The following is a 12,463-nucleotide window of genomic DNA, read 5'->3' as shown; positions in this document are numbered from 1 at the left end:
ATCGACCTCTCTGTAGCCTCTGACATGTGACTAAATGTCAGTTATGTTTGCCCTTAAAGTCTGGATTCAGTATTTAATATGATATTCACACTTAGGATCTTTCACTGAACTAAAAATGTTCTATACCCTGAGGGAATCTTCACTGACAACATAATGGAGTCCAAGAAGCTGGCAAGATTTTTACCTATCACGTGAAACGCATAAAACAGTCCTTATGACCATCAAGTAATGTAATGGAAATAACAGCTCGTTAGTTCTCTATCTGCACAGACCCACTGTCCTCTGCCAGTAATCAGCGCTTTACAGTCTGGAGAGGTTGTTAAGGTTGCAGCAGATTTGGCAAATTGGTGAATGGAAGTGAGAGGTCTCACAATGACTGGATCACATCTTTCCACTGTCTGCAGCCAGTCTGATAATGGAGACACTAGCTTTCTGGGTGGTGTTGTTTGGGTCTGATTCAGATAGGGATGTGAATGTAAAGACAGATGAGGAAAAGGTGGGGGCTAATGACGGATTGTGTTTGCATGTGTGTTGTCATCTACAGTAGGTCAGTTTATTTACACAAAGATGTACAGTACATACAATAGATTTAAAAAAGAAAGAAAAAGCAAATTCAGTGCAGGAAAGGAAAGAAGCCTAAAAGGTGTGAGGACATTTTCCTTGTTACATTATTTAACTGCAGGATGTTTGTGGTCAAAGCCAGGAAACCTAGGTTTTCCCCTAATGAGCCATTCAGCTGTGTCCTCATTCAGATAACGTGTCATCACTTTAGCCCAAAAGTGCGAGTCAGCACTTCAGTCCAGGAAACCTTCATCTCTGGCAGAACGGTCCAGCCGGTGATTCAACATGTACAAAATGAGTTGAAATATTCACAGCAAGTTTTAGAGCACTGGTTCCTAAACTTTTGGCTTGTGACCCCATTAAAATTAAGCAGTGTTTACTTGTGACCTCTCATCACATGTTAAGGACTTTGCGTGCCAACTTGAATTGTTAGCAGTTCAGCCAGAGTTTTAATGTATAGAATTTTAGAGGCCTGTTTTTCAATCGCTTGTCCCTTAAATGGATTGTATACATTTGAGTCTTCCTTCATATTTCATGACGAATAGATCAAGCATGCTTTTATCCATGTCTATTTCTTGGCTTTTAATCATGTATCTTGTTAGCTTGTTGCTGGAACGACAGAAAAACACATCCGCAACAGCGGGAACTATCATTCCTTTGCCATGGATCTTATTTGTATTCTGACATAGAGTGGGTTGCATTCACTGAATCAGGAACCGATCAATTATCTTTAATCACCTCATTGCTTTTTTTTTTGGTAACACTTCAGATCCAAAGTAAATTAATTTGCAAGCTCTTGTTGCACTGCAACCATTTGCCCAGTGCAAACTTGAACAGGCTATTTTCAGGCTGTTGGTGTGCTATTGGATGAATTTTAGAAAACTAAAAGCACATCTTTAGATAAATGTGAATGTTAAACCTAATGTTGGCTTGTTCAATCATACGGCTATACTTAAAGCTTAGAGTCCATAAATGATTAGGGCTGCACAATATGAGGAAGACATCTAATTAAGATTTTGACTGATATTGCGATATCACAATATTACGTTTTTGTATTGTTATTCTCATTTTCATAGAAAAATATTAAAATAAAATAAAAAGATGAAAGTGATTGGGATTTTAGCAAGGATGTATACAAAACAAAGACATTTTCTTTAGTTTGTGAGATATGATTTTTAGTTTGACACATATTTTGCCTTCAAGGAATATTGTGCCCACTCAATATTGCGATTTTGATAAAATTGCGATTAATTGTTCAGCCCTAGAAAAGAAAGAAAGTCAATCTACTAATGTACCAATGCCAATCACAAATTACCAGTAACTCCTTCAATTAGCAAAAGTGTTGACTTTGCAATACAATTACAGTATTAATGGCCTCTGAGATTAGGCCCCTTGATGAACAGGCACTTACTCATCAATTACAGGAAACGAATGAAATGAGATGAATGCCGACCTGAGAATATAATGTACCTGCAATTTGTATTTGGGGATAAATCCATATTATTTGATTTCATGTTCTGTTTACATCATTATAATTAAAAGCAATTGTATTTACATTTTTATTTATCTTTTTTTCAGAAGCAAATGACACTGCTTTATTGCCACTTAATATTAACGTTCTGTGGGAAAGTACACTTGACAAAAACAACGGTTTGAAAATATATATGGACGTGCAAATTAATCCCACAAAAAAAACGGCCCAGGTGTGTAAAGACCTCAATCCCGATCTCAATATTAATTTAACAATTACATAGCTTCTGTTCTTACTGAATGAATCAAGCCAAAGTTGTAGCTCTGCATGACCAGTGCAACATAAGATCAATAGAGTGAAGAGATTCTGAATACTTTTAACTAATCTTTGGACTTCTTGCTACTCAGCCAACCATGCGACTTGACAGGAGGCCCTATCCTTGTGGGGGGCATTGACGGGAAGAAAAAGTACGGTTTTCTCATGACATCATCAACTTATTTGACCCTATTGGGTCTCTAAATTACTCTGATTTTCCTCATTCCATGCTCACAAGACACTCTAAACCCCGGAGGTTAATTGAGATGCATTAGATGTCATGTTTTATTGCCACATGACCAAATATATTTTATAAAAATAAAGAATGTTTGTGTTAAATGTAATATATTTGTTTGTGGAATAAAGTTTCCCCACAGCATTTTTTGTAAAAATAATAAGTAATCTGTACTGGCCCTCGTCCAAGTCTCAACTATACTAAGAGTTAGCACCCTCCATTTACAGATGGAAAGCTAACATTACTGTTTCCTTATCTCTTCCATGCAGTGATTTGACTTTACAGGGCTGCTTATTGGCATTTCTGACATTGCCCGCCAGGGAATACTGTGGTGAAATGCTGTGACACCTTAGCCTGCTGAAAAATATGCCCTACAAAAATGAGGCTGTGAAAACATGATATTTAAAACATTTGATGGCACATGTGTACGCTAAGCTTGACTTCAACCTTTAAATCCACAATGTGATGATAAGACTTAACTTTGGGTGGATGGTGTTTCGGTAATAAAGTTGTCAATCAAACCTTGTGAAAGCCCAGTGGAGACTGAATTAAAGACAGACTGCTGAGGCTTGACTTCTTTTCTCCTCCTCCTCCCCCTTTCCCCCTCTTTCTGTCTACCACAGATCGAGAGGACCAATCCATTCTTTGCACGTGAGTATACAGGCTCAGTTCTCCACTGTATTAACTTTAATTTATGTTTTATATTTCATATTGAAACTGTTGATATTCCAGCATATTCAAGTTATGGTTGATAAAACAATTGTTAGGTACCCAGGGCCCACACTTGCCTCTGTGTCTTATATTGCTCCGATAAACTGAGCCCTTTGTCCTAAATTAATAGCATAAGGTTCATGGTTGATTCATTACCCTCACGCATGTCTCTTTTCCCCCTTTATATTCACGGAAATAACATCACATGGTGCAGTATGTTTCCCTGTGGCATTTTTTGGTATGAATTAAATAATGTGACAATAATGCATTTGAAGGTAATTAAACAGTTCAAGAGCAGTAAGTGAACCAGCTGCCCCGGGGCCTTCACAGTCACTTTAAATTGTGTCACTCAGTGACACTAACCAGGCTGTCACTACTTGACAGAAACATAGGACATGTGGGTCTAAGAAATGCCTGACATTTCTGATACACAGCTCCAAGGTGTCTTTTCAGTGACCAGTGTCAACAGATGATATGAATGTCACCTTAGAAAATACCAGAGAGGGTATTAAGACATAAGCCATGCAACAGCTCTTTTATTCATGCAAGGTGAACAGTGAGGTGTTCATGTTATATGTCCCTTCTATATACACACAGGTGGTCGAAATAACTTTAATTGCACACCTTCCAAAATACTTCACAGTAATATAACATCACCACACACAAAGCAGTTTCCAAAGACAGTAAAAAATATAGTGATGGGTGTTATTGAATTGAATTGTGTTGCTGTGTTAAACAAAAGATGGCTATACTCATACTTGCACACACTAACTATATACAGAGACATTACAATATAGATTATGCACATCATCAAGGGCTTTGGCACTGAAATACACAAACTGATAAGGCATGAGTTGAGGAATCTAACACCCAGCAGTCCAAGGGCAATAACAAACATTGACATGATTACCTTCCAGTCACATTTGCCAAAAAGATTGACAGTTGCACACCACTCTCCCAGTCTTCACTCTGTCACATCCCACTCTGAAAGCAAAACAATATTTTGTGCATACTTGGTATATGCAAATTTGCACCTACTGTAAAACCTCAAGTATGCTCTAAATCGAAATGGCTCCCTCAACGTTTGTGCCTGGCTTGGAGATTTCTTCCCTGTTTTTTTATGCCGTGGTTACTGTATGACAGAGCCGGGATAAGCAGGCTTCACATGAACAAGCCAGCAACCACAGGCCTAAACTTGACTGACACTGAAAAAATATTGCATAGAAGGACACACAAGATCAGATACACACCAGAATTTAGTTTAAGTCTGAAGATTATATTTGTGCATTTCTTTGTCGTGGAAAAGAGGAAAGGGATTGTGTTCTGTCCTCGTCCACAAGTACCTGCAAATCTGTAAAGCTAAAGGAGGACAGTGCGTCTAAACTTTAATGATTTATTGATAGTTAAAGGGTTCATTCTAGTTTACTGTTTCACACATACCATTCTGAGGATGTCTGTTTTGGTGTGCATTGTCATCTTTTTTTCCCACAGAGGTGAGTCAGGAGCTGGCAAGACGGAAAACACAAAAAAGGTCATTCAGTACCTGGCACACGTTGCCTCCTCCCACAAAGGAAGAAAAGACCACAACATTCCTGTGAGTATTCTCTTTTCTGATCCCTCTCAAGTTAGCAATGCCTGCTCAAAGCCTAAATTTGAACTGACTGAGTCCATAAAAGGGTTTTAAAATACTGTTGTTAATGTTGGATTTGCATAAAAAATGAATCAATACTACTATGCCCCATCATGTCTTTGTATGCCCCCGTAACCCCTTAAGACCAGGGTATTATTTTGACTTTATGTAACACTGTATTAGAAATAACTAATGAGCAGTTTGGCCAAAGTGGGATTGTTGTGGTATACATATAGATACCAATACGTGTAGTAAGCAACATGGCTTTGTGCACTGAATGTTTGTACACTATCTACAACTTGCATTTGTTTATCTGTGACAACCAGCAGGAATCACCCAAACCAGTGAAACTACAGGCAAGTATTTCTGCTTTCATATACACCATATTCACACACTAATATTTTCATCTCAAACTTACTTTGTGTAAAATAGGCTCATAGAATAACTGTTTGACATGAGCTCATCAAATGGTGTAAATGAGTTCAAAGCCAGTTGACACTTGGTGTGCTGTATTTAATTAACATGTCTGAAAACAGCATATTTAGCTCTAACTTTGTCTCTCTCTGTCAGGCACAACATGCTGTTGTAAGTACATTTAAAAACTTTATACTATTCAGACTCCCTTTATTGTGTGTTTTTGTGAATAACTTACATTGTTCAGATGTGCCACACTGTAAAGTTGCTTGCCATTACCGTGATTCACACTCAGGGTAAACATAGTCACATGCATGTTGTTTTTATTTGTTGTGGTAGCCACATGTTGAGCCTCGGCTGTCATCCTGTGTTGTATGAAACTGAGCAACTTCTGCTGCAAAAATAGTTACAATTCTATTTGTACTTCTACTATAGCAAGTTATATATCTTATCTGTGTTTTAGACAGTTGTAAGTTTAGATTAGTACTGGCCTGCAGATAGTCCAACCTGTTACTGAATTAAAGCATACCTGAGATGCACAGTACAAACCATTACCTGTTAACCTAGAACACCAGCAGTAATCTGGGTTTTGAGGACCAGGATTACAGACCGCTGAGGTATAATAGAAACACCTGTTTTTAATTCCATCCGTAGACTGCTGCAGGTTCTATTTAGATTACAACACTAAGGCATCATTAAAATGTTTATCCTGAATTTAAGGATAATTTGTATCCGTGACATTAATGCAATTTATTATTTTCAATAATAACAATTGAATCTCCCCATTCCTACAGAGTGGACCCCTGTTTTATGTGAGTAGTATGTAGTTTCTCACCTATCTCACCTCACTTACAATATAAAAGGGGTGCTTTACCGGCTCAGTTGCAACCTCCTCTTTACCTTTAAATATTACTAACTATTTTTTGTTGCCTGATGCTGGCCTGTAGATGTTTTTCATCCACGTGCTGTGGTTTCACTTTAACTTTTTGCATTGCATGATGTGTACTTCCTGTCCTCACTGAGTAAATAACACGTACAGTACTTACAGTGTGAGGACAGCTCTTCCCATTGAAATCAGTCATTGCTCTAATTTTCATTTTATTAACTTATGGGCTACCATGATGCTGATTATTTGCCTGCATAATGAATCATTCTACTGTTTTCTATGTTCCACTATGTCTCACTAACAAAAACTTGTTAAGCCGACGCAGAACCTCTTTCTACCTTTCTTACATTATCGTTGATTTAGCCTTAAAGCTCTATCAGCCCAGATGAGTTCTCCATGTTGGCTTGTTCCTGTCCACATGTAAATACTTTTTGCCATTTTCAAATGACTGTTCTCCTTTTTCTTGCTGATGAAAAGAGCAACTTGTTCATCTGGCTTTGCGACCTCTGGAGCAAAAGTTGAGCATGGAGTACTCATCCAGGCCTCATAAGATTTATTGGAACAGTTTTGAATGATCCTCTTTGACTCCACTCAATCTGTCCTAAAGTACTCCTTCATGGCCTGCCAAACAACCTCCACTTTGATGAGAGACACACATGCAGCTATGACCTGTAAATGTTTTCTATAAAGGCAGAAACAATTACTTTGAAGGAGATGATAAGGATTTCTTCAATTTTTTGCTAGAAAGTTATTGGGTGAATTTGTAGTGGCTGATAATGTTTCTCGCACTAGTTTTGAGGCATCTCAGGTAGCTTCCATTTTTATCCCTGCTACAAAGCTATTGGCAAGCTCATCTTTGCAACAGGAATGTGGGTCAACTTATAAATGCTGCTAAATTGGACCCCCACTGGTGTTTATAATCTGCTCTTTGTTTTTATGTGCGTACAGCAGACACACAGATGGGTAGAGGATGCCAGTGAACAATTTCAGCTACCAAGATGCACCACAGGCCAATGTTTATATAGAAACAAAGGCTTTCGGTTTGAATTCTCTGCCCTCTGTGGGCTTTGCCACCGCTCCAATAGCTGGAAAAGGACGAGGTTTATCCAGTTCAGCTCGGCTTCATTCTAGCTGCTTAAAAACTCAATTAAAAGCAGCCCATCATGCTCTACTGCCAAAGATCACATTACATGTCTCACATCCTGAGTGCAATGCTGATTCCTCATCCGAAAGAGTGCCCTTTTGTGAAAATGGCCTCCTGAAACCCTCAGGGTGTGCAGCTATTTTTGACGTAATAGGAAAATATTCCACTCAGGCACAAGAAGAGCAGTTACATTGATGAAGAATCTTTTCTCTCAGCCATTTTGGATTCTCCGGTCGTGACAAAGCCCACAATTTGGCTTAGATGAAAACACAGTGCGCCACCTGTCCAAATGAGGTCACTTTTTCTTTCTTTTTTCATTTATTAAAAAAAAAGTTTTTCTTTTGTGTGTTGTGGACACATTTGTCCTGACACGATAGAGTAGATGACTGCCTTTGCTTGATACAAAAGTCCAAATTTTCCCCCAGAAATATTCCTTAAATCACTATCAACTTTAAAAGGTAAACTCCTGCAAATTGAATTAACCAGGTTATGAAAGATTTTATGATTCCAGGATTAGTTTATATTTGATGTGCTCTACAAAATTCCTACAGCCCCAAGTAACAGTTTCAGCATTTAGATTTCTTAAATGTTTTTTGCTTATTCAATAAATCTTTTTTCAGAATAGAATTTTTAACTGATCTACAAACAAGGATTTCAGTAACATTTGAAATTATTTTGATGCAGAAGTTATATGATCTTGCGAGCAAGCTTACACTAACTTGAGGAAGGTGTTTTTTTTTTCATTTGAATCTTCTATCACATAAAGATGTTATCTTTTTATGATGGTTTTCAAATGGTGTGGTTAAATAGTTTCTTCTTGGTCTTGCTTTGGATGAAATATTTTTTGTAAAAAGCTCTGTGCTGCGATCCACTGCGTCATTTAGTGTTATTTAGCTCATTTAAAATTGTGAACAATTGCAAAACATTTCAAAACATAAGAACCGCTGTACAAAGGTAAACTTTGTAGGATAAAGGTTTTGTAGGAATATGACTGTCACACTTGCTATCATCCTCTTCTCTCTGGTTTTGTTTGCTCAGTTGACCAACATGGGGATAATGTATGTGAGGTCTGTCTGTATAAAACACTTCTGTAAAAATGGCTTCTTGGTCTTTGTCTGCCTGTTTATGTTCGGGTTCAGTTTAGCGGGATTAACAGTTAATTTCTCATCATCCCTCCATTTGTTTCAGGGTGAATTGGAACGTCAGCTGTTACAAGCCAACCCCATCCTTGAATCTTTTGGGAATGCTAAGACAGTGAAAAATGACAACTCATCACGTTTTGTAAGTACGAGACAGTGATATTCATGTAGACGGGCTGCATTTTTATTGTGCATTTTGCAAAGTCTACTACATCCTCCAGCCATCACTGCACCAGCTGGGCTGATCCTAATTCGGCACCTGACTCAGATTTAGACGATATGTTTGTATTGTTTGTATTGTCTTCTCTAGAAAGTTTTTTTTGATGGAGAATAAGCAGAAGTAAAACTGATTGAAAGTAATTTAATTATCCTACTTTTCCTGTAAGCAATTACACAGGTAATATAGTCAGACACAGGCACCTGCTTGTCATTAATGATGCCTTTTGATGTACTGGGTCCTTTCAGACTGAAGGCAACTCTTCTTGATAGCGACTTACGACAGGACTTGGCTTAAGCATCACTGTGGTGAATTAATCTGTCGAATTTAAGGGGCATTGTTATCTAATTACTAATTTACTTTGTTGCCTCATAAAATGACCCTTTTCAGAAACAGACCTGTCATTTTCTGTACGGCTCAGGTCATGTATCCAAAAATACTTAAAGTAAAATTTGCTGGTGCTGATGTGAGTCCAGTATGTCAAAAATGAAGTTATGTTGTAAACATAACGAACATTATTTTTAAATTTTTTTTTTTAAACATTGCTTTGCACTGTGTAACATATGGTATAATGTATTTATTATAATTTATTCTGTAGACGATTTGTATTAAGTGTTCATATTTATGGAGGATTCATCCTGACTCTTATTATGGTTCGATAAACATCAGATGCTCCTCACTATGTGTTATAGCGGAGTCATTATGTTATTATGTTATGATAGCAATTGATTTCTGTATATCTTGTGTTGTGCACTTCCTGATTGCATTTATCTTATGTTCATCTCTGCAGGGGAAATTCATCCGGATCAACTTTGATGTCATAGGATACATTGTTGGAGCCAATATTGAAACCTGTATCCTGTTTTGAAACAATTGACTAGAACAGAGTAGCATTCTGCATATTATTACTAACTGTAGATAAGATATTTACAAATTAATCCTTTTTTTTTAATCGTGAAAGGCTTTAGAATTAGATGGCAATTGAAACAACATATTCTTTTTTAAATAAAAAGGATCTTTAAACCAATCTGTCCTTGTACACAAAGTGTCTCACGTACACAAGAACTGAAGTTTTAAGTTTTGATTCTATGTCAAAATGACACACCAAAAAGATTTTTTTTTTGACGATTCTGTGTCAGATTTACTGGAGAAATCCAGAGCTATTCGTCAAGCCAAAGATGAGCGCACCTTTCACATTTTCTACCAGCTGCTGGCTGGAGCTGGAGAGCACCTCAAATGTAAGTAGACTAAGCTTTTATACTACCAGTCTATCCTGAGACTGTGGGCCTTCTTAGACAAAGCTCTGGAAAAAGCACCCCGTTGACCTGACTCCGGACTACACCAAAGAAAAAAGAAAATGTTGGTTACACTTTACTTGAAGGCATCAACATAAGAGTGACAGGACACTGTCATGAACGTGTCATAAAACATTATAAACAAGTCATAAACGTTTATGACATAACGTTTCTTCGTGTCATTCGGTTTTGTCATGACAAGTTATGGTTAGGGTTCATTTGTCATGACAGTGTCATGTGTTCATCACATTGTCATGTCTTTCTCATGTAGAAAACATAAAGTGTTGCCAAAATATCTGTCCAAAGGCTTTTATGTGTTTTTTGACCGGAAAACCAGTAAAATTCCCCCAAACATATGGATCTCTGAGCTATCTCTTTCACCAAATCCCACACATTTAGGCTATATTTTTTTCACTATCATTAACTGAGCCTCCTCGGAAACTGTTTGGAGCCACTCAGGCGGGGCTCTTCATCCACTTTGAAAACCTCTGCTCTAGACCATAGCCGATTTTGGCAGGTTAACTAGGTAAAAACATTTTTGTTAGTATAAAGGATAAACTCTAACATTACATATTTTATTTTAAGCTTATATTCTTACTAGAATCTGCCAACAATTTCACTAACACCCGGTCCACAAAAATCCCCATATTTCTCTCCATAGCGGACCTGCTTTTGGAAGGATTCAACAGCTACCGTTTCCTGTCTAACGGTAACATCCCAATCCCAGGTCAGCAGGACAAAGACAACTTCCAGGAGACCATGGATGCCATGCACATCATGAGCTTTGGCCATGAGGAGATTCTGGGTATGTTAACCATAACAGCAAAATGAAACCTAAATAAACACAATTTAACAGTCAATAATGGTTTTAGAGGATGGGCGGGTTTAGCTAGTAACGCCAAATTACATTGAACGGGATTTGAATGTATGCATGTCCACTTTTGAGGGCAGCATGAATCTTCAAAATGTCTTGATATTTAAAAAAATATTAAGGGATTTTGATATTAAAATATTCTAATTATTGTTGCACATTTTTTATTATTCGACACAGGATTTGAACTTGGAAAATGTATCTTGAATTTCTCTAGGTATTTAATATTTGTTAGAAAGTACTAATTGTTTCTTTTTATTGATAATCTCCAATGACTTTAAGATTTTATCATGGTCCCCTCTTAATATACATGCATGTTATGCCAAAGTTATGTCTAAATATTTTTTTCTTCTTCTTCTTTATTCTTTATATCCGTAGCCATGTTAAAGGTGGTGTCCTCAGTTCTTCAGTTTGGTAACATTAACTTTAAGAAGGAGAGGAACTCTGACCAAACTTCTATGCCTGATAATACTGGTAGGTATCACACACACACACACTGCAGTCTTTTTACATCTGCTTCATAACCTTGTAGCTTGGAACACACAGGTCAAGATTTTATTCTCCTCCTTTTCCTCTCCCCATATATACTTCAACTCCTCTCCTTCCCTTCTCCTCTCGCTGCATATTTGGCTCACACTGCGTCCTCATCCACAGAACAGAGGAACTGGTGATTTATGTCCTTTCTCTCACTGTGCCTTGTCAGCCTGCCATTAAGCCACATTATTATGAGGATTTATTCCTGAAGGAAATGGAGCACAGTCTTCCAGTTCCTCCACATGTGGCACTGCATATTTGGCAATGAAATGAGGGAGACAGGGAAAGAGAATGAGTCTAATGCCAGTGATGCAGCTCGACCAGATATTCCCAAATGCAACAAGCAGAACCAAGGAATGAAACAGATGTTTTTTTAGTAGTGAGAGGCTGATTGAGACCGAATTCTGCTTGTTCTAATTTTCCACAATCTCCAGCCATGTAAAATAGGATATTTTCCCTGTTACACTTCATAAGAAAACAACTTTGAAAGATTTGGAATAAATCTTAATATAATCAGTAATAGACAGATAATGTATGCAAATTCTGTTTTTTATGGTTTATTAGAGTTTTTGTAGTAATCGATTTAATCATCTAATTGTCAAAATAATTCTAATAAATATAAATCCTCATCTCTAATAAATCACACTTGAAAAACAAAACAATATTTAATAATATAATTTCTCAAATTAATTTATTTCTTGTCTTGACAATACAATTAAACATACATGTATATACTGTATACTGTTTGAAATATATTGTGGCCTCCTTTTATTGTCATTCAAAGAAACCTTTTCCCTTTTGCTTTTTTTTCATCTCTGTTTCCCAGCTGCTCAGAAGCTGTGTCATCTACTGGGTTTGAATGTAATGGAGTTTACCAGAGCCATCCTGTCCCCAAGAATCAAAGTGGGGAGAGACTACGTCCAGAAAGCACAGACTAAAGAGCAGGTCAGTTAGCTATCACCGTGTACACTCACCGGCCACTTTATTAGGTACCCCATGCTAGTAACGGGTTGGACCCCCTTTTGCCTTCAGAACTGCCT

The 12,463-nt window shown here is 37.4% G+C and overlaps 1 protein-coding gene across 3 annotated transcripts in view; it reads left to right on the top strand.

Moving 5' to 3' along the window:
- LOC117937103 (myosin-10-like) overlaps nucleotides 1-12,463 on the top strand; it is a 56,863-nt gene that overhangs the window by 17,532 nt on the left and 26,868 nt on the right. For 2 of the 3 annotated variants that reach the window (XM_034860806.1, XM_034860814.1), the window contains 11 exons: nucleotides 3,206-3,233; nucleotides 4,785-4,887; nucleotides 5,250-5,279; nucleotides 5,494-5,508; nucleotides 6,132-6,149; nucleotides 8,556-8,648; nucleotides 9,514-9,577; nucleotides 9,863-9,961; nucleotides 10,680-10,823; nucleotides 11,268-11,363; nucleotides 12,250-12,368. In XM_034860806.1, coding sequence (XP_034716697.1) covers nucleotides 3,206-3,233; nucleotides 4,785-4,887; nucleotides 5,250-5,279; nucleotides 5,494-5,508; nucleotides 6,132-6,149; nucleotides 8,556-8,648; nucleotides 9,514-9,577; nucleotides 9,863-9,961; nucleotides 10,680-10,823; nucleotides 11,268-11,363; nucleotides 12,250-12,368 — 809 coding nt within the window. The remainder of the gene's footprint in view (nucleotides 1-3,205; nucleotides 3,234-4,784; nucleotides 4,888-5,249; nucleotides 5,280-5,493; nucleotides 5,509-6,131; nucleotides 6,150-8,555; nucleotides 8,649-9,513; nucleotides 9,578-9,862; nucleotides 9,962-10,679; nucleotides 10,824-11,267; nucleotides 11,364-12,249; nucleotides 12,369-12,463) is intronic. The other variant, XM_034860823.1, reaches the window with a different exon arrangement.

Source organism: Etheostoma cragini, chromosome 2 (assembly GCF_013103735.1).
Source record: "Etheostoma cragini isolate CJK2018 chromosome 2, CSU_Ecrag_1.0, whole genome shotgun sequence".
In the NCBI taxonomy this organism is placed as follows: domain Eukaryota; kingdom Metazoa; phylum Chordata; class Actinopteri; order Perciformes; family Percidae; genus Etheostoma; species Etheostoma cragini.
Note: the sequence above shows the minus strand (reverse complement) of the source record. Positions and strands in the feature narration are given on the sequence as shown.